Raw genomic sequence first — 13,655 nt, 5'->3', positions numbered from 1 at the left:
CCAGCCGCCTGCCACTAACAGCGCCATTCTCGCCCCCAGCCGCCTGCCACTAACAGCGCCCTTCTCTACCCCAGCCGCCTGCCACTAACAACGCCATTCTCTACCCCAGCAACCTGCCACTAACAGCACCATTCACTCCCCCAGCCGCCTGCCACTAACAGCGCCATTCTCTACCCCAGCCGCCTGCCACTAACAGCACCATTCTCTACCCCAGCCGCCTGCCACTAACAGCGCCATTCTCGCCCCCAGCCGCCTGCCACTAACAGCGCCCTTCTCTACCCCAGCCGCCTGCCACTAACAGCGCCATTCTCTACCCAGCTGCCTGCAACTAACAGCGCCATTCTCTCCCCCAGCCGCCTGCCACTAACAGCACCCTTCTATGCCCCAGCCGCCTGCCACTAACAGCGCCATTCTCGCCCCCAGCCGCCTGCCACTAACAGCGCCATACTCTCCCCCTGCCGCCTGCCACTAACAACGCCATTCTCTCCCACAGCCGCCTGCCACTAACAGCGCCATTCTCTCCCCCAGCCGCCTGCCACTAACAGCACCATTCTCTCCCCCAGCCGCCTGCCACTAACAGCGCCATTCTCTACCCCAGCCGCCTGCCACTAACAGCGCCCTTCTCTACCCCAGCCGCCTGCCACTAACAGCGCCATTCTCTACCCAGCTGCCTGCAACTAACAGCGCCATTCTCTCCCCCAGTCGCCTGCCACTAACAGATCCATTCTCTACCCCAGCCGCCTGCCACTAACAGCGCCATTCTCTACCCCAGCCGCCTGCCACTAACAGCGCCATTCTCTCCCCAGCCGCTTGTCACTAACAGCGCCATTCTCTCCCCCACCCGCCTGCCACTAACAGCGTCATTCTCTCCCCCAGCCGCCTGCCACTAACAGCGCCATTCTCTACCCCAGCCGCCTGCCACTAACAGCACCATTCTCTACCCCAGCCACCTGCCACTAACAGCACCATTCTCTCCCCCAGCCGTCTGCCACTAACAGCGTCATTCTCTCCCCCAGCCGCCTGCCACTAACAGCGTCATTCTCTCCCCCAGCCGCCTGCCACTAACAGCGCCATTCTCTACCCCAGCCGCTTGCCACTAACAGCGGCATTCTCTACCCCAGCCGCCTGCCACTAACAGCGCCATTCTCTCCCCAGCCGCTTGTCACTAACAGCGCCATTCTCTCCCCCAGCCGCCTGCCACTAACAGCGTCATTCTCTCCCCATGCCGCCTGCCACTAACAGCGCCATTCTCTACCCCAGCCGCCTGCCACTAACAGCGCCATTCTCTACCCCAGCCGCCTGCCACTAACAACGCCATTCTCTACCCCAGCCACCTGCCACTAACAGCGCCATTCTCTACCCCAGCCGCCTGCCACTAACAGCGCCATTCTCAACTCCAGCCGTCTGCCACTAACAGCACCATTCTCTACCCCAGCCGCCTGCCACTAACAGCGCCTTTCTCAACTCCAGCCGTCTGCCACTAACAGCGCCATTCTCTACCCCAGCCGCCTGTCACTAACAGCGCCATTCTCAACTCCAGACGTCTGCCACTAACAGCGCCATTCTCTACCCCAGCCGCCTGCCACTAACAACGCCATTCTCTACCCCAGCAACCTGCCACTAACAGCACCATTCACTCCCCCAGCCGCCTGCCACTAACAGCGCCATTCTCTACCCCAGCCGCCTGCCACTAACAGCACCATTCTCTACCCCAGCCGCCTGCCACTAACAGCGCCATTCTCTCCCCCAGCCTCCTGCCACTAACAGCGCCATTCTCTCCCCCAGCCTCCTGCCACTAACAGCACCATTCACTCCCCCAGCCGCCTGCCACTAACAGCGCCATTCTCTACCCCAGCCGCCTGCCACTAACAGCGCCATTCTCTACCCCAGCCGCCTGCCACTAACAGCAGCATTCTCTCCCCCAGTCGCCTGCCACTAACAGATCCATTCTCTCCCCCAGCCGCCTGCCACTAACAGCAACATTCTCTACCCCAGCCGCCTGCCACTAACAGCGCCATTCTCTACCCAGCTGCCTGCAACTAACAGCGCCATTCTCTCCCCCAGTCGCCTGCCACTAACAGCGCCATTCTCTACCCCAGCCGCCTGCCACTAACAGCGCCATTCTCTACCCCAGCCGCCTGCCACTAACAGCGCCATTCTCTCCCCGAGCCGCCTGCCACTAACAGCGCCATTCTCTCCCCCAGCCGCCTGCCACTAACAGCTCCATTCTCTACCCCAGCCGCCTGCCACTAACAGCGCCATTCTCTACCCCTGCCGCCTGCCACTAACAGCGCTATTCTCTACCCCAGCCACCTGCCACTAACAGCGCCATTCTCTCCCCAGCCGCTTGTCACTAACAGCGCCATTCTCTCCCCCAGCCGCCTGCCACTAACAGCGTCATTCTCTCCCCCAGCCGCCTGCCACTAACAGCACCATTCTCTACCCCAGCCACCTGCCACTAACAGCACCATTCTCTCCCCCAGCCGTCTGCCACTAACAGCGCCATTCTCTCCCCAGCCGCTTGTCACTAACAGCGCCATTCTCTCCCCCAGCCGCCTGCCACTAACAGCGTCATTCTCTCCCCATGCCGCCTGCCACTAACAGCGCCATTCTCTACCCCAGCCACCTGCCACTGACAGCACCATTCTCTACCCCAGCCGCCTGCCACTAACAGCGTCATTCTCTACCCCAGCCGCCTTGCACTAACAGCGCCATTCTCTACCCCAGCCGCCTGCCACTAACAGCGCTATTCTCTACCCCAACCGCCTGCCACTAACAGCGCCCTTCTCTCCCCCAGCCGCCTGCCACTAACAGCGCCATTCTCTACCCCAGCCGCCTGCCACTAACAGCGCCCTTCTCTCCCCCAGCCGCCTGCCACTAACAGCACCATTCTCTACCCCAGCCGCCTGCCACTAACAGCGCCATTCTCTACCCCAGCCGCCTGCCACTAACAGCGCCCTTCTCTCCCCCAGCCGCCTGCCACCAGCAGCGCCATTCTCCACCCCAGCCGCCTGCCACTAACAGCGCCCTTCTCTCCCCCAGCCGCCTGCCACTAACAGCGCCATTCTCGCCCCCAGCCGCCTGCCACAAACAGCGCCATGCTCTCCCCCTGCCGCCTGCCACTAACAACGCCATTCTCTCTCACAGCCGCCTGCCACTAACAGCGCCATTCACTCCCCCAGCCGCCTGCCACTAACAGCGCCATTCTCTACCCCAGCCGCCTGCCACTAACAGCACCATTCTCTACCCCAGCCGCCTGCCACTAACAGCGCCATTCTCTACCCCAGCCGCCTGCCACTAACAGCGCCCTTCTCTACCCCAGGCGCCTGCCACTAACAGCGCCATTCTCCACCCCAGCCGCCTGCCACTAACAGCACCATTCTCTCCCCCAGTCGCCTGCCACTAACAGATCCATTCTCTCCCCCAGCCGCCTGCCACTAACAGCGCCATTCTCTACCCCAGCCGCCTGCCACTAACAGCGCCATTCTCTCCCCCAGCCGCCTGCCACTAACAGCGCCATTCTCTACCCCTGCCGCCTGCCACTAACAGCGCTATTCTCTACCCCAGCCACCTGCCACTAACAGCGCCATTCTCTCCCCAGCCGCTTGTCACTAACAGCGCCATTCTCTCCCCCAGCCGCCTGCCACTAACAGCGTCATTCTCTCCCCCAGCCGCCTGCCACTAACAGCGCCATTCTCTACCCCAGCCGCCTGCCACTAACAGCACCATTCTCTACCCCAGCCACCTGCCACTAACAGCACCATTCTCTCCCCCAGCCGTCTGCCACTAACAGCGTCATTCTCTCCCCCAGCCGCCTGCCACTAACAGCGACATTCTCTCCCCCAACCGCCTGCCACTAACAGCGCCATTCTGTACCCCAGCCGCTTGCCACTAACAGCAGCATTCTCTACCCCAGCCGCCTGCCACTAACAGCGCCATTCTCTCCCCAGCCGCTTGTCACTAACAGCGCCATTCTCTCCCCCAGCCGCCTGCCACTAACAGCGTCATTCTCTCCCCATGCCGCCTGCCACTAACAGCGCCATTCTCTACCCCAGCCACCTGCCACTAACAGCGCCATTCTCTACCCCAGCCACCTGCCACTAACAGCGCCATTCTCTACCCCAGCCGCCTGCCACTAACAGCGCTATTCTCTACCCCAACCGCCTGCCACTAACAGCGCCCTTCTCTCCCCCAGCCGCCTGCCACTAACAGCGCCATTCTCTACCCCAGCCGCCTGCCACTAACAGCGCCCTTCTCTCCCCCAGCCGCCTGCCACTAACAGCACCATTCTCTACCCCAGCCGCCTGCCACTAACAGCGCCATTCTCTACCCCAGCCGCCTGCCACTAACAGCGCCCTTCTCTCCCCCAGCCGCCTGCCACTAACAGCGCCATTCTCCACCCCAGCCGCCTGCCACTAACAGCGCCCTTCTCTCCCCCAGCCGCCTGCCACTAACAGCGCCATTCTCGCCCCCAGCCGCCTGCCACTAACAGCGCCATGCTCTCCCCCTGCCGCCTGCCACTAACAACGCCATTCTCTCCCACAGCCGCCTGCCACTAACAGCGCCATTCTCTCCCCCAGCCGCCTGCCACTAACAGCGCCCTTCTCTACCCCAGCCGCCTGCCACTAACAGCGCCATTCTCGCCCCCAGCCGCCTGCCACTAACAGCACCATTCTCTACCCCAGCCGCCTGCCACTAACAGCGCCATACTCTCCCCCTGCCGCCTGCCACTAACAGCGACATTCTCTCCCCCAGCCGCCTGCCACTAACAGCGCCATTCTCTACCCCAGCCGCCTGCCACTAACAGCGCCCTTCTCTCCCCCAGCCGCCTGCCACTAACAGCGCCATTCTCTACCCCAGCCGCCTGCCACTAACAGCGCCCTTCTCTCCCCCAGCCGCCTGCCACTAATAGTGCCATTCTCTACCCCAGCCGCCTGCCACTAACAGCGCCATTCTCTCCCCCAGCCGCCTGCCACTAACAGCGCCATTCTCTACCCCAGCCTCCTGCCACTAACAGCGCGATTCTCTCCCCCAGCCGCCTGCCACTAACAGCGCCATTCTCTACCGAGCCACCTGCCACTAACAGCGCCATTCTCTCCCCCAGCCACCTGCCACTAACAGCGCCATTCTCTACCCCACCCGCCTGCCACTAACAGCGCCATTCTCTACCCCAGCCGCCTGCCACTAACAGCGCCATTCTCTACCCCAGCCGCCTGCCACTAACAGCGCCATTCTCTCCCCCAGCCACTTGCCACTAACAGCGCCATTCTCTACCCCAGCCGCCTGCCACTAACAGCGCCATTCTCTCCCCCAGCCGCCTGCCACTAACAGCCCCATTCTCTCCCTCAGCCGCCTGCCACTAACAGCCCCATTCTCTCCCTCAGCCACCTGCCACTAACAGCGCCATTCTCTACCCCAGCCACTTGTCACTAACAGCGCCATTCTCTCCCCCAGCCGCCTGCCACTAACAGCGCCATTCTCTCCCCCTGCCGCCAGCCACTAACAGCACCATTGTCTCCCCCAGCCGCCTGCCACGAACAGCGCCATCCTCTCCCCCAGCCGCCTGCCACTAACAGCGCCATTCTCTACCCCAGCCGCCTGCCACCAACAGCACCATTATCTCCCCCAGCCGCCTGCCACTAACAGCGCCATTCTCTCCCCCAGCCGCCTGCCTCTAACAGCGCCATTCTCTACCCCAGCCGCCTGCCACTAACAGCGCCATTCTCTACCCCAGCCGCCTGCCACTAACAGCGCCATTCTCTCCCCCAGCCGCCTGCCACTAACAGCGCCATTCTCTACCCCAGCCGCCTGCCACTAACAGCGCCATTCTCTACCCCAGCCGCCTGCCACTAACAGCGCCATTCTCAACTCCAGCCGTCTGCCACTCACAGCGCCATTCTCTACCCCAGCCGCCTGCCACTAACAGCGCCATTCTCTACCCCAGCCGCCTGCCACTAACAGCGCCATTCTCTACCCCAGCCGCCTGCCACTAACAACGCCATTCTCTACCCCAGCCACCTGCCACTAACAGCGCCATTCTCTACCCCAGCCGCCTGCCACTAACAGCGCCATTCTCTACCCCAGCCGCCTGCCACTAACAGCGCCATTCTCTACCCCAGCCGCCTGCCACTAACAGCGCCATTCTCAACTCCAGCCGTCTGCCACTAACAGCGCCATTCTCTCTCCCAGCCTCCTGCCACTAACAACGCCATTCTCTACCCCAGCCGCCTGCCACTAACAGCGCCATTCTCTCCCCCCGCCGCCTGGCACTAACAGCACCATTCTCTCCCCCAGCCGCCTGCCACTAACAGCGCCATTCTCTACGCCAGCCGCCTGCCACTAACAGCGCCATTCTCTCTCCCAGCCTCCTGCCACTAACAACGCCATTCTCTACCCCAGCCACCTGCCACTAACAGCGCCATTCTCTACCCCAGCCGCCTGCCACTAACAGCGCCATTCTCTCCCCCAGCCGCCTGGCACTAACAGCGCCATTCTCTACCCCAGCCGCCTGCCACTAACAGCGCCATTCTCTACGCCAGCCGCCTGCCACTAACAGCGCCATTCTCTACCCCAGCCGCCTGGCACTAACAGCACCATTCTCTCCCCCAGCCGCCTGCCACTAACAACGCCATTCTCTACCCCAGCAACCTGCCACTAACAGCACCATTCTCTCCCCCAGCCGCCTGCCACTAACAGCGCCATTCTCTACCCCAGCCGCCTGCCACTAACAGCGCCATTCTCTACCCCAGCCACCTGCCACTAACAGCGCCCTTCTCTACCCCAGCCGCCTGCCACTAACAGCGCCATTCTCTCCCCCAGCCTCCTGCCACTAACAGCACCATTCTCTACCCCTGCCGCCTGCCATGAACAGCGCCATTCTCTACCCCTGCCGCCTGTCACTAACAGCGCCATTCTCTCCCCCAGCCGCCTGCCACTAACAGCGCCATTCTCTACCCCAGCCACCTGCCACTAACAGCGCCCTTCTCTACCCCAGCCGCCTGCCACTAACAGCGCCATTCTCTACCCAGCCGCCTGCCACTAACAGCGCCATTCTCTCCCCCAGTCGCCTGCCACTAACAGATCCATTCTCTACCCCAGCCGCCTGCCACGAACAGCGCCATTCTCTCCCCCTGCAGCCTGCCACTAACAGCGCCATTCTCTACCCCAGCCGCCTGCCACTAACAGCGCCATTCTCTCCCCCAGCCGCCTGCCACTAACAGCGCCATTCTCTCCCCCAGCCGCCTGCCACTAACAGCTCCATTCTCTACCCCAGCCGCCTGCCACTAACAGCGCCATTCTCTACCCCTGCCGCCTGCCACTAACAGCGCTATTCTCTACCCCAGCCACCTGCCACTAACAGCGCCATTCTCTCCTCAGCCGCTTGTCACTAACAGCGCCATTCTCTCCCCCAGCCGCCTGCCACTAACAGCGTCATTCTCTCCCCCAGCCGCCTGCCACTAACAGCGCCATTCTCTACCCCAGCCGCCTGCCACTAACAGCACCATTCTCTACCCCAGCTACCTGCCACTAACAGCACCATTCTCTCCCCCATCCGCCTGCCACTAACAGCACGATTCTCTACCCCAGCCACCTGCCACTAACAGCGCCATTCTCTACCCCAGCCGTCTGCCACTAACAGCGCCATTCTCTCCCCCAGCCGCCTGCCACTAACAGCGCCATTCTCTCCCCCAGCCGCCTGCCACTAACAGCGCCATTCTCTCCCCCAGCCGCCTGCCACTAACAGCTCCATTCTCTACCCCAGCCGCCTGCCACTAACAGCGCCATTCTCTACCCCTGCCGCCTGCCACTAACAGCGCTATTCTCTACCCCAGCCACCTGCCACTAACAGCGCCATTCTCTCCCCAGCCGCTTGTCACTAACAGCGCCATTCTCTCCCCCAGCCGCCTGCCACTAACAGCGTCATTCTCTCCCCCAGCCGCCTGCCACTAACAGCGCCATTCTCTCCCCCAGCCGCCTGCCACTAACAGCACCATTCTCTACCCCAGCCACCTGCCACTAACAGCACCATTCTCTCCCCCAGCCGCCTGCCACTAACAGCGTCATTCTCTCCCCCAGCCGCCTGCCACTAACAGCGCCATTCTCTCCCCCAGCCGCCTGCCACTAACAGCGTCATTCTCTCCCCATGCCGCCTGCCACTAACAGCGCCATTCTCTACCCCAGCCACCTGCCACTAACAGCGCCATTCTCTACCCCAGCCGCCTGCCACTAACAGCGCTATTCTCTACCCCAACCGTCTGCCACTAACAGCGCCCTTCTCTCCCCCAGCCGCCTGCCACTAACAGCGCCATTCTCTACCCCAGCCGCCTGCCACTAACAGCGCCCTTCTCTCCCCAAGCCGCCTGCCACTAATAGCGCCATTCTCTACCCCAGCCGCCTGCCACTAACAGCGCCCTTCTCTCCCCCAGCCGCCTGCCACTAACAGCGCCATTCTCTACCCCAGTCGCCTGCCACTAACAGCGCCATTCTCCACCCCAGCCGCCTGCCACTAACAGCGCCATTCTCTACCCCAGCCGCTTGCCACTAACAGCGCCATTCTCTACCCCAGCCGCCTGCCACTAACAGCCCCCTTCTCTCCCCCAGCCGCCTGCCACTAACAGCACCATTCTCTCACCCAGCCGCCTGTCACTAACAGCGCCATTCTCTCCCCCAGCCGCCTGCCACTAACAGCGCCATTCTCGCCCCCAGCCGCCTGCCACTAACAGCGCCATTCTCTCCCCCAGCCGCCTATCACTAACAGCGCCATTCTCTACCCCTGCCGCCTGCCACTAACAGCACCATTCTCTACCCCAGCCGCCTGCCACTAACAGCACCATTCTCTTCCCCAGCCGCCTGCCACTAACAGCGCCATTCTCTCCCCCAGCCGCCTGTCACTAACAACGCCATTCTCTCCCCCAGCCGCCTGCCACTAACAGCTCCATTCTCTACCCCAGCCGCCTGCCACTAACAGCGCCCTTCTCTCCCCCAGCCGCCTGCCACTAACAGCGCCATTCTCTCCCCCAGCCGCCTGCCACTAACAGCGCCCTTCTCTCCCCCAGCCGCCTGCCACTAACAGCGCCATTCTCTCCCCCAGCAGCCTGCCACTAACAGCGCCATTCTCTACCCCAGCCGCCTGCCACTAACAGCGCCATTCTCTACCCCAGCCGCCTGCCACTAACAGCGCCATTCTCTACCCCAGCCGCCTGCCACTAACAGCTCCATTCTCTACCCCAGCCGCCTGCCACTAACAGCTCCATTCTCTACCCCAACCGCCTGCCACTAACAGCGCCATTCTCTACCCCAGCCGCCTGCCACTAACAGCTCCATTCTCTACCCCAGCCGCCTGCCACTAACAGCTCCATTCTCTACCCCAGCTGCCTGCCACTAACAGCGCCCTTCTCTCCCCCAGCCGCCTGCCACTAACAGCTCCATTCTCTACCCCAGCCGCCTGCCAAGGGGATTTCCCGTTGCGTCCGCCTCACATTGCCGGGAAACCTGCGGACACAGAGTGGGCTGCTGGCGGGAACACAGAATCCCAACAGAGGGAGAATCCGACCAATGGATATAATGTTCTCATCTGAAAGCAAACACGGTGCCCCTTTCAAGGGCTGATATCTAGTTTGTTGTTTCGTTATGTTTTCGCATGGAATGTGGGCTTTTAGAGCCAACATTTATTGTCCGTCCCTAATTGCACCTTGACAAGGTGGTGCTGAGCTGCGGTCTTGAAGCCGCTGCAGTCCCTGAGTTGTAGGTACACCCACCGTGCTGTTCGGGAGGGAGCTCCAGGAATTGGACCCGGCGACACTGAAGGAACGGCCGATATATTTCCCAGTCAGGATGGGGAGTGACTTGGAGGGGAACCTCCAGGTGGGGGTGATCCCAGGTAACTGCTGCTCTTGTCCTAAATGGTGGTGGCCGTGGGTTTGGAAGGTGCTGCCTGAGGAACCTCGGTGAGTTCCTGCATTTGTTGCCCATCACTAATTGCCCTTGAACTGGGTGGCTTTGTTGGCCACTTCAGAGGACATTTTGGAGTCAACCACATTCCTATGGTCTGGAGTCACGTATAGGCCAGACCAGGTAAGGACAGCAGATTTCCTTCCCTAAAGGACACAAGTGAACCAGATGGGTTTTATACCAACGGTGATGATAGTTTCCTGCTTACCATTACTCAACTCCGGATTTTATTAATGGGATTTAAATTCACGTGGTTGGATTTGAACTCATTCCCCCAGAACATTACCCTGGGCCTCGGAATGATGAATTCAGTGATGTTACCACTATGCTACTGCCTCCCCCAATCTATCTGTTTGTATGTTTGCACCTGGAGTACTGGGCGCAGTATTGATCTCCTTGACTGGTTTAGCACAGTGGGCTAAACAGCTGGCTTGTAATGCAGAACAAGGCCAGCAGCGCGGGTTCAATTCCCGTACCGGCCTCCCCGAACAGGCGCCGGAATGTGGTGACTTGGGGCTTTTCGCAGTAACTTCATTGAAGCCGACTTGTGACAATAAGCGATTATTATTATTATTGTTGGAACTTTCAGCCCATTGTGATTCCAGAGGTCTTGCAGCATCTGCGGCGAGGGAAATAGAGTTAACCAGCGGGATCTCCGGCCCGCCAGCCCCGTTTTCCCGCACGCACCCAACGGCAGGGGCGTCTCCGTTCTTCCAGCCGGCCAATGGGATTTCCCACTGTGGCGACCACACGTGGTCGGGATTCATGCGGGTGGGTGTACTGCCAGTGGACAGGAGGACCTTGCCAGTGGAGAACCCTGCAGAACGTTTCGAGTCCGCACGACTCTTCGTCAGAGCTGAATGTATTATGTAAGGGAGAACGTACCTCCGGAACATTCCGCCGGCCATACCCTTTGTGCAAACCCGATTTACCATCACCTTGAAATACTGACCAGGGTTGGATGAAAATTCTTTGATTCATGAGAATGGTTCCAGCGATGAGGGAGTTCGGATACCTGGATAGATTGGAGAGTTTGTTATTGTTCTCCTTGGGGAAGAGGAGGTCGAGGGAGGTCGAGAGGACATTTGATAGAGATCCTTTTTAAAATTAAAAGTGGTCTGGGCAAAGTAGAGAGAAGCTCCCCATTGGTAGAATCATCGAGAACGAGAGGACAAAGATATAAGGTGATTGGCAAAAGCCAAGCGGTCACTGTTGGAAAATAAGGGGGTCGCTCATTTAAAACCGAAATTAAGAGAAATTATTTCTATCAGAGGGTCAGAATATCTCTGAATATTTTAGGAAGAGCAAGATAGATTCTTGATTAACAAGGGGGTGAAAGGTCATCGGGGGGTCAGCAGCAATGTGAGGTTGAGGTCAAAATCAGATCAGCCATGATCTTATTGAATGGTGGAGCAGGCCCGAGGGGCCGAGTGGCCTCCTCCTGATCCCTATTGGTGCGTTTGTATGTTTGAATTGTTACAGACACTATGGCCTGAATCGCCCTTTTTCAGCAAGGGAGCAAATCTGTGAAAATGACCCTCCTCTGGGAGTTTGGTTAGGCTGGGGCGATGTTGGTGTGGGGGGGTGGGGGGGGGGGGGTGATGGTGGTGGGGGGAGAGGGGCTGGTGGTAGTCGGGTTGTGGTGGGCGAGGGAGGAGGGGGTTGGTGGGTGGGGGGGGAGGAGGGTGGCGGTGTGGGGAGCCATGGTTGTGGATGGGGGGGGGGAAGAGGAGAGGGTGATGGTGGTTGGGGGAGGGGGCTGGTGGAGGGGGAGTGGTGGTGGTGTTGGTGGGGAGGGGGAGTGAGGTGGTAGTGCGTGGGGGTAAGGGGGAAGTGGGATGGTGGGGGTGGGGTGGGGTGGAGGGGGGGGAGCTGCAGTTCTGCTGACATTAGGCTGGGCCCTTCCACAGGAACGGCCTAGCCAAAATCTTTAACGTGCAGTTTGTGGACAAGCTCACTCACCCCGTGAATCTGAATTTCAGGTCAAGCTGAAATCGTTATCTGATGTTCTTCGAGTCAAGTCTGTTTTCCTGGAAGCTAAGCTAACCCAAAAACAAGTTCCAGAAGTGGGCGTAAGTTTTTAACCTGACTTATTTCCACCCTTGTTACTTGCTTGCACCCCCTCCCTCACATTAGACCCCCTAGGTCCGATTAAAGTTGTCAAAGAACAAAAAGAACAAAGAACAATACAGCACAGGAACAGGCCCTTTGGCCCTCCAAGCCTGCGCCAATCACGTATCCTATCTAGACCAACCTCCTGTATCCTTCTGTACCCCGTCTGTTCATGTTTCTATCCAGATAAGTCTTAAAGGTCGCTAACGTATCTGCCTCAACCACCTCACTTGGCCGTGCATCCCAGGCCACCACCACCCTCTGTGTAAAAAACACCCCCCGCACATCTCCACTGAACCTTTCCCCCCACACCTTAAACTTGTGCCCCCTTGTAATTGTCATTTCCGCCCTGGGAAAAAGCCTCCAACTGTTCACCCTGTCTATACCCCTCATAATTTTATAAACTTCGATCAGGTCGCCCCTCAGCCTCTGTCTCTCTGGGGAGAACAATCCCATTTATTCAACCTTTCCTCATAGCTAATACCCTCCATACCAGGCACGTCCTGGTAAACCTTGTCTGTACTCTCTCCAAAGCCTCCATGACCTTCCGGTAGTGCGGTGACCAGAATTGGACACAGTATCCCAAATGTGGTCCAACCAAAGTTCGATATAATTGCAACATAATTTGTGAGCTTTTATACTCAATACCACATCCTATGAAGGCAAGAATGCCATCTGCTTTCTTTACCGCCATTTCCACCTGTGCTGCCACTTTTAAGGGTCTGTGGACCTGCACGCCCAGATCTCTCTGTGTGTCTGTGCTCTTAATGGTTCTGCCAATTATTTTGTAGCTCCCACCTGAATTGGATCGACCAAAATGCATCGCATTTGCCCGGGTTAAACTCCATCTGCCATTTCTTGTCATTCCATCAGGACCAAACCAGTCAATTGCAGAAGTTTGTGATGTCCGAGTTCACCAAGATGCACCAGATCCTGATTCGGCTGGAGAAGCGGCTGATAGTCGAGCTGAAGGAGAACGTGGAGAAGATCGCGGAGAAGCTGGCGAAAAACCTGTTGGACATCCAGCAGAACCTGACTACCATCCAAGAGAAACTGTTGAGATCACAGACACAGCTGGACCAGGAGGACACCATCGCCTTCTTAAAAGTAAGTGTTTCCACATCTGGATCAGCGAAAGCTCTCCGGTTCAGCAAACAGCTGGAGCAAAACATGGCATAGAGGGAAATTTGGCCGATTGGATCAGTAACTGGTTATCACATAGAAGACAGAGGGTGGTGGAGTTGGTAAATTTTCATCCTGGAGCCCAGTCACCAACGGTGTACCACAGGGATCAGTGCTGCGTCCTCTGCTATTTGTGATTTTTATCAACGACTTGGACGATGGAGTTGAAGGTTGGGTTAGTAAATTTGCTGATGACACCAAGATTGGTGGAGGAGTGGATAATGTGGAGGGCTATTGTAGGCTGCAAAGAGACATATATAGGATGCAGAGCTGGGCTGAGAAGTGGCGGATGGAGTTTAACCCTGATAAGTGTGAGGTGATTCATTTTGGTCGGACAAATTTGAATGCGGATTACAGGGTTAACGGCAGGGTTCTGAAGAATGTGGAGGAGCAGAGAGATCTCGGAGTTC

General features: G+C 58.8%; 1 protein-coding gene across 1 annotated transcript in view; it reads left to right on the top strand.

The window, feature by feature from the left end:
- The window catches only part of LOC140389160 (nuclear factor 7, brain-like), a 60,858-nt gene that overhangs the window by 33,200 nt on the left and 14,003 nt on the right, over positions 1 to 13,655 (top strand). Inside the window, exons 2-3 of the mRNA XM_072473321.1 lie at positions 11,934 to 12,023; positions 12,937 to 13,170. Coding sequence (XP_072329422.1) covers positions 11,934 to 12,023; positions 12,937 to 13,170 — 324 coding nt within the window. The remainder of the gene's footprint in view (positions 1 to 11,933; positions 12,024 to 12,936; positions 13,171 to 13,655) is intronic.

This window comes from Scyliorhinus torazame, chromosome 14 (assembly GCF_047496885.1).
Source record: "Scyliorhinus torazame isolate Kashiwa2021f chromosome 14, sScyTor2.1, whole genome shotgun sequence".
Classification (NCBI taxonomy): domain Eukaryota; kingdom Metazoa; phylum Chordata; class Chondrichthyes; order Carcharhiniformes; family Scyliorhinidae; genus Scyliorhinus; species Scyliorhinus torazame.
The sequence above is the reverse complement of the archived record's forward strand: the minus strand, read 5'-3'. Positions and strand labels throughout refer to the sequence as shown.